Source organism: Entelurus aequoreus, linkage group LG04, assembly GCF_033978785.1.
Source record: "Entelurus aequoreus isolate RoL-2023_Sb linkage group LG04, RoL_Eaeq_v1.1, whole genome shotgun sequence".
Classification (NCBI taxonomy): domain Eukaryota; kingdom Metazoa; phylum Chordata; class Actinopteri; order Syngnathiformes; family Syngnathidae; genus Entelurus; species Entelurus aequoreus.
In genome coordinates this window covers 80964401-80977942 of record NC_084734.1, presented here as the reverse complement: position 1 = coordinate 80977942, position 13542 = coordinate 80964401, and the positions used below count along the sequence as shown (strand labels likewise).

The following is a 13542-nucleotide window of genomic DNA, read 5'->3' as shown; positions in this document are numbered from 1 at the left end:
CATTATTTATATTTTTTTACATTAGAATGGTCCACTAGACTGAGAAGAGACATTTTAAAGAATGGGCTGTTACCTGTTTTTTGTTTAAATATAATTAACCTGTTTTGAGGCATTATTTATGTTTATATTATATACAAGAGGTTATTTTGAATATTGCTACCTCTGTACTTTTTCTAAAACTGTGAATGTTACAGAATATAAGTGTGACTTATTTTGTTATATTGTCAACAGAGCAGAAAAAATGCTTTATTTAAATAAATATATTATTTACAAAGCAAGTTTGAGTATCATTGGCAAATTTTCACCTAGGCGTGCTGTCCGCCTTGGCACGCATATATGTGTCCTCTTTTTGGGATTTCAGAATATGGTCAGCCTACTTTATAAGTCTTATAATGAAGGCAACACATGATGTAAGTGTCTTTATTAGCTGTTTGAACATATACTGTACTATCAAAATGACTATGTGTTTCACAGGCTGAGGCAAATCTTCGTTGACAGAAATTTAGAAATTTCATATTTTTTCTACACATTACAAGATTGGAAAACATTCGTAAAACGGAGGCTTTTCAGAGGGTGAGATAACTCCTGGAAATTACTGGTTTAGAATGGCCAAAGGTATAGATGTGTGTGTCCAAGTTACTATAAAGGAAATGGCAGACCGTGTTCTTCTAATGGATTTATTGCAATCTTTGGCAAGCTTGGTAATGTTTGCTGTGGTCTGGAACAAGATGGCACACAAACAACTATCAAGGAATGCAGTCAATATTACATACAGATAATGCGTCATGAGACATGCAAATATGAATTACACAAACAGACATTACACAGAGTACATAAGTAAAATAAAGTAGATGAACTCAAATATACCTACAAAGAGGCATAATGATGCAATGTGTGCATACAGCTAGCTTAAGAAGCATGTTAGCATCGATTAGCTTGCAGTCATGCAGTGACCAAATATGCCTGATTAGCACGCCACACAAGTCAATAACATCAACAAAGTTCACCATTGTGCATTCACACTCAGCGTACAATTTTGACTAAGAAGAAGTGCCATAAAAGACGTCTTTCTGTGGCAGCGTCGGAAAAAGTTGTGCTTGTAAACAAACTGTAGCGTCACAGTCCACACAAGTACTGTGAGTTCAATGACTGCCAAAATTAGTAGGACAAAACAGCGCTTGCCAAATACTCTCATCAGTGAAGCATAGACACAACCATATTAAACAGCTGGCTTTTTAACAACTAGGAAGGTTTGTGTCATGTTTGTCCTACAGAAACCACAATAAAACATGGACTTTAAGGCGCTGGTTGACTTGGATTGGACTATTACTGTATGCTGCAAATTTGTTAGGCTCTATGGTGGCTTATTTTGCTGCCTTACTAATTAAAAAAAATAAGTACATAGACTGGTTCTGCTCATCGTGCTAAAACTGGGGTAATGTATACAAATCGAGACATATACAGTATTTGGTGAAATTTGTCGCCTAAAACCAAATCATACTAAAACTAGGGTGTATGAAAACCAAGGTACTATGACTGCCAAGTCACTTTTATTGTCAACTTTACACCAAATATATACATTACATATACAATACAAACAAGAAGGCATATACATTTTTTTTGATCCTGAGTCGTTCGAAGGCCAGCTTGGAGACATAGTCTCTCCACCGTGTCCTGGGTCTTCGCTGTGGTCTTCTACCGGTCGAACGCACCCTAAACACCTCCCCGGGGAGGCGTCCGGGGGGCATTCTGACCAGATGCCGAAACCACCTCATCTGGCTCCTCTCGATGTGGAAAAGCAGCTATTTTACTCTGAGCTCCTCGCGAATGACAGAGCTTCTCACCCTATGTCTAAGTGAGAGCCCCGCCATCTGTTGAAGGAAACTCATTTTGGCCGCTTGTACCCGTGATCTTGTCCTTTCGGCAGGCCCGGCCCTAACCAATCTGGCGTCCTAGGCAAGATTTTAGGAGGCGCCCCCCCACATCGGCAGTGAAGTATTACAGTCTAATAATAAAAACATATGATTCCAGGAATAAGATGAAATGATATAATATAGATGAAAAACCAAGGACATATATGTACGATGTTAACTGATATGCAAATTAGATTAGATTCAATTTATTGTCATCATTACAGTGAAATGCTGAATAGCAGTATGCAAAGTAACAGTATAATATATTATATGAGAATGTTATGTTATGATTATCTTTAACCGAATCACAGCAGTGCTCAAATTAAAAAAACAGCATTCCCTCTCATGTGATATTGCTTAATTAACATTAATGATGTGCACTTTAACAACCAGGCTTACAACTATACCTAATATATAAAGGGGTGGAAAAGTGACTATTACCTGCAGGGCAAACATTAGCTAACCAGAACGCAATAACAATGTAAACAAAAAACACTTGCTTAAAGGATCTAATACAAATGTCCCTGAGGAATGTAGTGGGAGTACTGTAATTACCTAACGTTACATTATTATTTTCCATAACAATTTAGCACAATATTAACCCGACGTTAAAACAGAACTAGCTATTTATTGATTAGCAATTGCCGAATCATGTAACATTAGCTTAATGCTAAAAAGCCAGGTTACTATCACATTCTGTAACAGACAAATAATTTAATGTAGGCTAACGTTACCTACCTGCTACCTCTGTCTTTTTCTCGTTTCTCCTCCTCTTCTTTTCTCTTTTTTCTTCCCTGGGCACCTGACAGTTTTGGCCGTTTTGACATCTTGTGTTGATTTTTTGATGTAGTGACATCCAAAAAGAGTCATGATACGGGAAGGGAGGGGGCACACCGTGCGGGGGGAAGGAGGGGGTATAATGTTGTAACAAATAATATTTTTATTAAATAGGCTTTACTTTGCATTTTAATTAACGTGGGATTATTTTTTGTATTTAGAAATAATAGTACCAACTTTTTTTTTTTCTCCAACATTTGTGGCACTGGCGTGGCGCCCCCTGATGGACGGCGCCCTTAGCATTTGCCTATACGGCCTATGCCACGGGCCGGCCCTGCCTTTCGGTCATAACCCAAAGTTCATGACCATAGGTGAGGATAGGGACGTAGATCGACCGGTAAATTGAGAGCTTTACCTTTCGGCTTAGCTCCTTCTTCACTACGACTGACCGATACAGGGTCTGCATCACTGCAGACGCTGCACCGATCCGCCTGTCGATCTCACAATCCACTCTTCCCTCACTCGTGAACAAGACCCCGAGGTACTTGAACTCCTGTATCAAACAAAGCCCTTTAAAAAGAAGGGTGTTTTAGATCTCTTCCATAACTTTATAGCTTTTGGGAATGAGAGAGGAGGGAGAGATTTGAAAAATCCCTGTCCATTGGAGGAGAGAGAAGAAGATGGGCAAATACAAACTCCATCTGATTGTAGACAAGAATGTTTTGATTGAGCATTGTGTAAGGCAGTTAACATCAATCATAAAATAAACCCATTTGGAGAGAAACCTTTTGACCAAAATACAAATACAACATAAATTATTTATCTTCCAACATCACAGAATTCTGTGTGTTTTTCATGAAGAAGGCGAAGGTTTAGAGACATCCCCAAAAGATTGCAAGAAAGCATAGGACTTTAAAAGTGTCTTATTTCAGGACAACAAACAGACCAATGCTGTGAACAGGGGCGTCACTAGCTTTTAAGGACAGGGGGGGCTTAGCCCCCAGGAGATGCAGGATGCGAGCGAACGTAGCGCACAAGCACAAAACTTCACAAACGGCTAACAAAGACTTAGAAATTATTCATTGTTATTATTATTATTTCAGTGGGTTTATTTTCAATGTGTGTTCAGTACATCAACAAACATGTGTTTGCACAGTGACATTTTGTTTACAGCATCAACAAGAAACAATGACTTGCATGATCCTTCAAGATACACTGAAACACAATGAAAGTCATGGCATTAGCCTCTATGTTATTCATTCACAACATAGAGGCTAATGCCACCACTTTTACTCACAATACAATAATTGTTTGTTCCCAAATATTTTGAAGTTGCACAGTCTACAGATTACATTTTGGGCACATATGTGACTAAAATGGTTGTAAATTCAAGCCCTGGAAGTATTACTTAATTACTTGAATTAAAGTAATATCTGGATCGGGATAATTTGGCTTGTATATAATATATTTATATATATATATTTTATGGCAAGACGTTAAGGAAATTAAATATATATGGAAGTCTGAATAGACATGAGAAACTTTTATATTTACTGTAAATATGAAAGACTTAGTCTGCTGATCTGAAAAAGAGCCAAATCTGTCAAAGAGCTGAGGGACCATCTTCAAAGTGCAATGCTGAAACAAATAATGCAAACAATAGAATGTAACTTCCAGGGCTTGAGATTAATGTAGTACCGTCGTCCCGGGGACGGTAAAAAAAATGCACGGGACGAAATTAAATGGTCCCCGGGACGATGACTTTTAACCATTTTTTTTCTTTTTCTTTTTATGTATTTATTCATTTTACATTTTATATTAAATGTCTTGGTTTTTCCACCCTCTGAAAATCCTATGAAATGTTTAACAAGCCATCCTATAACAATGCAACAGCTATTAATGTAACACTACAATAAAACAAATATATTTAATGATGTTGTTTTCATTATTTTAACAATAGGCTAATGTATATTACTTTACATAGATTCTACAAGAAACACAAAACTTAAAAACTAAATTATTTGCAATTGCAGACACAAGGTTCTTGTTCTGCAGTGCTGTGTGCTAATGTGCTTCGTACACCTGCAGGACCGCAAGCAAGGTCGCAGAGAAAATGCGGACTGGATTTTGAGTGATGTGGGCATTTTCTATATGAACAAGTGGAATGGATTGGATACCGACGCACTAAAGGGGCTCTCTACCTTACACTATGAAGTGAGGGGAAACTGAGTGAATAATGACAGGTTATATGATTATTTATTTAAACTCATATTCGGGCCACTTTATAATGAATATGTCGGCATGTATTTGTAAAAAAAAAAAAAAAAAAAAAAAAAACTTATTAGGGGGGCTTAAGAACATTTTAGGGGGGCTTGAGCCCCCCTAAAATAGGCCTAACAACGCCAATGCTGTGAAGACAAAGCTCTTTGACTTAAATTGTTGTTTTAGACAAGAGAGTACAAATATGTACGAATATTGTATGAATATTGCTATTGCAAGGGTCAAATTGTGTGGGGGTTTGTTTGTGCTTAGTGGTACATAGAATGTTCCCTCAAATGAATTCACGGCTCATGTTGACTTGCTCGAACATTTATTTCAGAATTTAAACATGATATAATAACATGCTTACAAATGTGTTCAAAGCTGAAATATCTTAGTCATACAAATACAAAAATGACTAGTGAATGTTAGAAAACCAAAACAACTATTTTATTGCTTTTAGTTTGAGAAGTGTTTGAACTGGTCTGTTCCACAAACTAACTTTGTCGCGTGGAATTTCCTGGGACGGTCGGGATCCTAAAAGAAGAATATTTGATCTCCATTAACACATCATGACCACGGGTAAATATATAGTAGATAATATAGTATTTATATTTATAGTACATGCTTGCCTCACCTCTGTGGGGTAAGCATAGGTGGGAACGTAACGAATCACAAGTCCACAACGCCTCTTCTGGGATGTGTTGGCATCACTGGCATGCACCAGCAGACCATCATGGATCTGTTAGGATTTTGGACAGGATGTTTGAAAACGTACAGTACCAGCTATCTACGTGGAACAAAGCCAATCGACTTACAGACATCTGTCCAGCCAAGAGGGGACAAAGCACCGCCTCCTCACTTTGAACCAACTCCTCTGGAATCTCCTGGTTGACTGTCAGCATGTTTCCGGGCCTTATGGCCTGGCGATGGGGCAACATGCCAGAATTGTGGCTTCCTAACAGGAGCACATTTCGAGTACATTTTAACAGAATGAAGCCACAAATGATGAATGCATAGGCTGTAAATTAGAGCTTTTCATACAGTCATTCTACATTCACAGTGGTTTAACAGTCCAAGTAAAATTTCAATGAAGATATGGCCTAGTGCTTTCTAAAGACATAAGGTAGTCAAAATAAGTTACCTGTGTTGTTATCATTTGTCTTTGCACTTATATGATCAAGAAAAATACTGAAATGTTACCTCGTTGAACATCACCTGTGCAATATTTGAACGGTGTTTATTAGTTAAAGCTCAACCATGTAATTCATGTGAATTAAAATCAATCAATCAATCAATCAATGTTTATTTATATAGCCCTAAATCACAAGTGTCTCAAAGGGCTGTACAAGCCACAACGACATCCTCGGTACAGAGCCCACATACGGGCAAGGAAAAACTCACCCCAGTGGGACGTCGGTGAATGACTATGAGAAACCTTGGAGAGGACCGCATATGTGGGTAACCCCCCCCTCTAGGGGAGACCGAAAGCAACGGATGTCGAGTGGGTCTGACATAACATTGTGAAAGTCCAGTCCACAGTGGATCCAACACAACAGCGGGAGTCCAGTCCACAGCGGGGCCAACAGGAAACCATCCCGAGCGGAGACGGGTCAGCAGCGCAGAGATGTCCCCAACCGATGCACAGGCTAGTGGTCCACCCGGGGTCCCGGCTCTGGACAGCCAGCACTTCATCCATGGCCACCGGACCTATGCAACTCCCCCTCGCAAGGGACAGGGGAGAAGAGGAGAGAAGAAAAGAAACGGCAGATCAACTGGTCTAAAAAAGGGGGGGTCTATTTAAAGGCTAGATTATACAAATGAGTTTTAAGATGGGACTTAAATGCTTCTACTGAGGTAGCATCTCTAACTGTTACCGGGAGGGCATTCCAGAGTACTGGAGCCCGAATAGAAAACGCTCTATAGCCCGCAGACTTTTTTTTGGCTCTGGGAATCACTAATAAGCCGGAGTTCTTTGAACGCAGATTTCTTGTCGGGACATATGGTACAATACAATCGGCGAGATAGGATGGAGCTAGACCGTGTAGTATTTTATACGTAAGTAGTAAAACCTTAAAGTCGCATCTTAAGTGCACAGGAAGCCAGTGCAAGTGAGCCAGTATAGGCGTAATATGATCAAATTTTCTTGTTTTTGTCAGAAGCCTTGCAGCCGCATTTTGTACCAACTGTAATCTTTTAATGCTAAAATAAGTAATGGTTATAAACTGAAACTAAATGACAGGTTAGTCTGTGACAAAGAAGCATACTTATTCATGCAAGCTTTCTCATTTCTACATTTAACACATTTAGTTGGACTGTGCATCCCTCAGTTTAATACAGGTCTATTCAACTCTGCCACAGAACTAATTAAGGTTAAGCAAGTTGAGGTACTGTATATACTGTTGTCATTTATCTCCCATAAAGACCATAGTTATGTTGGCGTGTATTGAGAGTATAAATGTAAAAAGCTATACATCTACCTGGTATTACCCGAAGGGCTCCGTTCTCTTTCACCGAGTCATCGAGAGCGAGCCATACAGACAGAACGAGCCCACCAGCAATACCCCAATACCTGACAACATGAATTACAATCAAACATTTGCATTGCATTGTATATAAAAAAATAACTTTTGTCATTTTGGGAAGTTTCTGTACCTCATATCCTGATGCCAGGCCACATACGGCAGTACGACATCAGCTTTAGTTTCCACCTTCCTGTCCTCTTGGCCCAGGGGGCTGCCAGGTGTGAGTGTTGGATATTTGCAGATGAAGCGGGAGTCCAGCAGGATGACGTCAGGGCCCACAATGGCTTTGACCACTTGCAAGATGCGGGGGTGTTGGGTTAGGCCCATTACCCAAGGAGTTTGAAGGTGAACATTATGGAGGCTGTACTTTGTGTAGTCTTCCCCTGGTGGTTAAAACTCAACATTAGGGCACAGAGTTTGCTTTTTGGAATCAAACAATATAAACATTGGCATTGATTGCTGTGGCGGTAGGCAAACAACTGTTTGTTTGTTTTTTAATCCCACAAAATAGAAGTAGCTTCATTAGAAGTCTTATACAGAGCTTTATCTACCTCTGCATGCGCTTTAAAGTTATCTGTAATTCCTATATTAAATTTACAGTTAGCCTGTATCCCTCAGGATAAGATGGATACATCCAATAATTACTGTTCTGTTGGTAGATTATTTAGCTTTTTAAAAAAAAAAATACACTACCGTTCAAAAGTTTGGGGTCACATTGAAATGTCCTTATTTTTGAAGGAAAAGCACTGTACTTTTCAATGAAGATAACTTTAAACTAGTCTTAACTTTAAAGAAATACACTCTATACATTGCTAATGTGGTAAATGACTATTCTAGCTGCAAATGTCTGGTTTTTGGTGCAATATCTACATAGGTGTATAGAGGCCCATTTCCAGCAACTATCACTCCAGTGTTCTAATGGTACAATGTGTTTGCTCATTGGCTCAGAAGGCTAATTGATGATTAGAAAACCCTTGTGCAATCATCTTCACGCATCTGAAAACAGTTTAGCTCGTTACAGAAGCTACAAAACTGACCTTCCTTTGAGCAGATTGAGTTTCTGGAGCATCACATTTGTGGGGTCAATTAAACGCTCAAAATGGCCAGAAAAAGAGAACTTTTATGTGAAACTCGACAGTCTATTCTTGTTCTTAGAAATGAAGGCTATTCCACAAAATTGTTTGGGTGACCCCAAACTTTTGAACGGTAGTGTACATATACTTTGGTTGTTATTGCATATTACTAACATATGCAAATTGGTTTGACATTTGACAAAATATTGGAAAAAAAATAGGTATTTTTGCTAAATGTATTCTATATATTGTTTAGGGCTGCAACTAACGATTCATTTGATAATCGATTAATCTGTCGATTATTACTTCGATTAATCGATTAATAATCGGATAAAAGAGACAAACTACATTTCTATCCTTTCCAGTATTTTATTGAAAAAAAATAGCATACTGGCACCATACTTATTTTGATTATTGTTTCTCAGCTGTTTGTAAATGTTGCAGTTTATAAAGGTTTATTTAAAAAAAAAAAAAAAAAAAAAAAAAAAAAAAATTAAAGCTTTAGACCAGTGATGTCAAACGTACGGCCCGTGGGCCGGATCAGGCCCGCGAACAGGTTTTATGCGGCCCGCGTGATGAGTTTGCCAAGTATTAAAGTATTTTGAAAGAAAGAAACTGCTGTTCTAAATGTGTCCACTGGATGTCACAATAGCATTTCTGTTAGGACTAGCAAGAAGTACAAAGTAAAGCGTGGCGTCTTCCTCTCCCTCGACCGAAATGAAACAGAAAAAATCTTGGGTTTTATGTCTTCTGCTTCAAACACATCGTTATTTGGCTCCCTTACTCCCCCATCATGTCTCTGTCAAAAACGAGAAAACTTAACCCTTCTGAATAGTTTTTACCTCCGTTTCTTACGGTTTGTTGAGTTAGCACTGGATTGATACGTGGACATGACAAAGGAGGTATTAGATACCTAGAAGAGTTTACACGTTGTGATTAAGGGATATATAAATAAACATTGATTGATTGATTGATTGAATCTTTAAAGTTTAATCCTAGCTTTGTAGATACACCGAGACAAAGTCTAAGCTCATTGTTTTTTTTGAAGCTGCACCAATTTCCTCAGAATTTTCAACAAACTTGAAGTGATTTGTCCAGAGGATTATCTGTGATTTGTACGTTTTCAGAATGTGCTTGTTCTATTTTTGGCCAAAATAAAACGAAGAAAACAACCCAGAGTTGTCTTTATTTTTAAGTTATCATGCCATGATTTTACCATTCCGGCCCACTTGGTAATAGATTTTCCTCCATGCGGCCCCTGAGCTGAAATGAGTTTGACACCCCTGCTTTAGACCAATGTCTTGAAAAAATATATCACTCTAGAATCAACACAGTAGTTAATACTATGATCAATGTTAATTCAAATACTAAATGTGGGTTATAAATAATAATGGAAGTACAATTGTTTGTATATAGTATATAAATTGGTACAAAGGTTTAACATGTCTACAAGGATATTTCACATGCCTTTACTGTGTATATAATTGAACTGTGTTTATGTTATGTATAATGTGTATTTATAATATGTTGTACAATGGACATTCAATAATTTTCGGAAGTTTATTTTGTACTTGACATTGTTTATAGGGTTAGGCGCAATAAGTGTTCAACTTCAGCCTAAACCCTTTCGGTCTGCAACATTTTCATTTTCAATTTAAGAATGTACAACTGTTTGTTTATTTTGTTGACGATTGACCGAAGAATAATACACTTCAAACTTGAAACTTGAAAGCCACTGCGCATGCGCATAGCATGGATCCAACGAATCGATGACTAAATTAATTGGCAACTATTTTTATAATCGATTTTAATCGATTTAATCGATTAGTTGTTGCAGCCCTAATATTGTTTATGCTCAAAATGCAGTTTTAGCATTAGCACATTGTCCAATTAAGACATGTTGCATCTTTAACTTTTTACACAGGAAGCTTGTTTACTAAAGTGTGGTCGTGTTCATTAAAATGTATTATATAATAAATAAAATACATGTTTTAGAATACATGTATTGATTAACCATTTCATTTTGTGTTTTGGAAGTTAATTCATTATTTATTCATTTTTTTTTTTTTAACAGTTGGGTAAGATGAAAAAAACCTAAATACTAATTAATACAAACTTAATTTAAGAACGGTTCTATATACACTGCAAAAAAAACTGAAACACAAAATTAAATAACTGGAACCAAGGTAGAAAGAAAATACTTAATTGTGACCGGCAATGGTTTTCTTCCCAAACACTTTCTATACACTATAGCACATTTTAAAAGAGACATACTTTTTAAAATAAGCAAAATAATATGTTCACACTATTCGAAAATTGTACTTTTTGACAAAAGTTTAAACATTTTTTGCAGCCTAACTAAGTTTAACCAATATTGTATTTAATTACAAATACAAGCATTTATCTAGGAGTTTTTTTATTTTCATTTTTACCAAATTCTTTCTCCAGCTGTGAAAAGGCAAGCGTGGCCTCCCTCAGCTCGGTCTCAGTCAGCACAGGAAGGCCTGAGAGGAAGCCCTGTTGCTTGTAGGTCTCCTGGATCTTGCTGGTGGATGTAGTCATGTCTGCACGCACGCTTTCACTGCTTCACGTCTTCTCTATCCAGCCTGTTGGGAGTGAAAATAAAGACGTGACCAAGGTGGCTGAGACTGTTCCATGAACTATTTTATGTATTTTTCCTAACATAAGGGCCACCTGACTATGGGAAAAAAAACAGAGTTTGTTAGGGTCACACTTTACTTTGTTATTTCTGACCAGTAGCGACAATAAGAAGCTGTTTCAGTTTTGACAAAGACCACCTGGCGCTGTACGGTGGGCTGTTTATTGTCCACAGGTCGCGGCACCTCGTACTTCATAGCGAAGGAGCCAACATTACCTTTTTGTGTGTCCAGCTTGTCGCGCTCTGAGTGGTGCTCTGAAGCAGCCTTGTAGGTCAGGTGTTTTATACTGTTGAGCGAAGCTTCTGTGAATGCACACCCTCTTTCATCATGCTAAGCTGGAAACTTTCAACTCTACGTCAAAATGAGATGATTATCATGCCAACCTCTGACAGAGAAGAGGGGAATTCATGACGCCGTGACGTACATTGTTGGGAGTGACCTGTCCCCACTCCTGGCCTATTGTATTCCCACTCAAAGGAAGGCTTGTCTTACCAACCGACCAGGAAGGTATGTGTATTTTTGCGTGCTTCCTGATGGACCAGGGGTCACCAACCTTTTTGAAAGCAAGAGCTACTTCTTGGTTACTGATTAATGCGAAGGGCTACCAGTTTGATACACACTTAAATGAATTGCCGGAAATAGCCAATTTGCTCAATTTACCTTTAACTCTATGTTATTATTAATAATTAATGTTATTTACACTTAATTGAACGGTTTAAAAGAGGAGAAAACATGAAAAAAATGACAATTAAATTTTGAAACATAGTTTATCTTCAATTTCGACTCTTTAAAATTCAAAATTCAACCGAAAAAAAGAAGACAAAAACTAGCTAATTTGAATCTTTTTGAAAAAATTAAAAAAAGAATTTATGGAACATCATTAGTAATTTTTCCTGATTAAGATTAATTTTAGAATTTTGATGACATGTTTTAAATAGGTTAAAATCCAATCTACACTTTGTTAGAATATATAACAAATTGGACCAAGCTATATTTCTAACAAAGACAAATCATTATTTCTTCTAGATTTTCCGGAACAAAAATTTTAAAATAAATTCAAACGACTTTGAAATAAGATTTAAATTTGATCCTACAGATTTTCTAGATTTGCCAGAATTTTTTTTTTGAATTTTAATCATAATAAGTTTGAAGAAATATTTCACAAATATTCTTTGTCGAAAAAACAGAAGCTAAAATGAAGAATTAAATTAAAATTGATTTATTATTCTTTACAATAATAAAAAAAATTACTTGAACATTGATTTAAATTGTCAGGAAAGAAGAGGAAGGAATTTAAAAGTGTTTAAAAATCCTAAAATCATTTTTAAGGTTGTATTTTTTCTCTAAAATTGTCTTTCTAAAAGTTATAAGAAGCAAAGTAAAAAAATGTATGAATGTATTTAAACAAGTGAAGACCAAGTCTTTAAAATATTTCCTTGGATTTTCAAATTCAATTTGAGTTTTGTCTCTCTTAGATTTAAAAATGTCAGGCAAAGCGAGACCAGCTTTTTAGTAAACAAATACAATTTAAAAAATAGAGGCAGCTCACTGGTAAGTGCTGCTATTTGAGCTATTTTTAGAACAGGCCAGCGGGCTACTCATCTGGTCCTTACGGGCTACCTGGTGCCCGCGGGCACCACGTTGGTGACCCCTGTGATGGACTATTCATGTCATATAAAAATAAAAAAATCCTCTTTGCTGATTCATTTACAGTATTATATACCCAAGAGTAAACCAGTTATTTTTATTTTTTATTTTTTTGTCAGAAAAAAATACAATCATGTGTGCTTACGGACTGTATCCCTGCAGACTGTATTGATCTATATTAGGGATGTCCGATAATGGCTTTTTGCCGATATCCGATATTCCGATATTGTCCAACTCTTTAATTACCGATACCGATATCAACCGATACCGATATCAACCGATATATGCAGTCGTGGAATTAACACATTATTATGCCTAATTTGGACAACCAGGTATGGTGAAGATAAGGTACTTTTTAAAAAAATTAGTAAAATAAGATAAATAAATTAAAAACATTTTCTTGAATAAAAAAGAAAGTACAACAATATAAAAACAGTTACATAGAAACTAGTAATGAATGAAAATGAGTCAAATTAACTGTTAAAGGTTAGTACTGTTAGTGGACCAGCAGCACGCACAATCTTGTGTGCTTATGGACTGTATCCCTTGCAGACTGTATTGATATATATTGATATATAATGTAGGAACCAGAATATTAATAACAGAAAGAAACAACCCTTTTGTGTGAATGAGTGTAAATGGGGGAGGGAGGTTTTTTGGGTTGGTGCACTAATTGTAAGTGTAATAA

At 36.9% G+C, this 13542-nt stretch overlaps 1 protein-coding gene across 1 annotated transcript; it reads right to left on the bottom strand.

Annotated features, from left to right (window-relative positions):
• Positions 1-5277: 5277 nt before the first annotated feature.
• On the bottom strand, positions 5278-11614 carry zgc:174917 (uncharacterized protein LOC565650 homolog). Its single transcript, XM_062043783.1, has 7 exons — positions 11423-11614; positions 10980-11153; positions 7605-7857; positions 7430-7521; positions 5768-5907; positions 5587-5691; positions 5278-5486 (listed from the first exon to the last, which is right to left on the bottom strand). Exons 2-7 carry the CDS (start codon positions 11107-11109, stop codon positions 5409-5411), a joined length of 798 nt encoding a protein of 265 aa, XP_061899767.1. The 5' UTR covers positions 11110-11153; positions 11423-11614; the 3' UTR covers positions 5278-5408.
• Positions 11615-13542: the final 1928 nt, after the last annotated feature.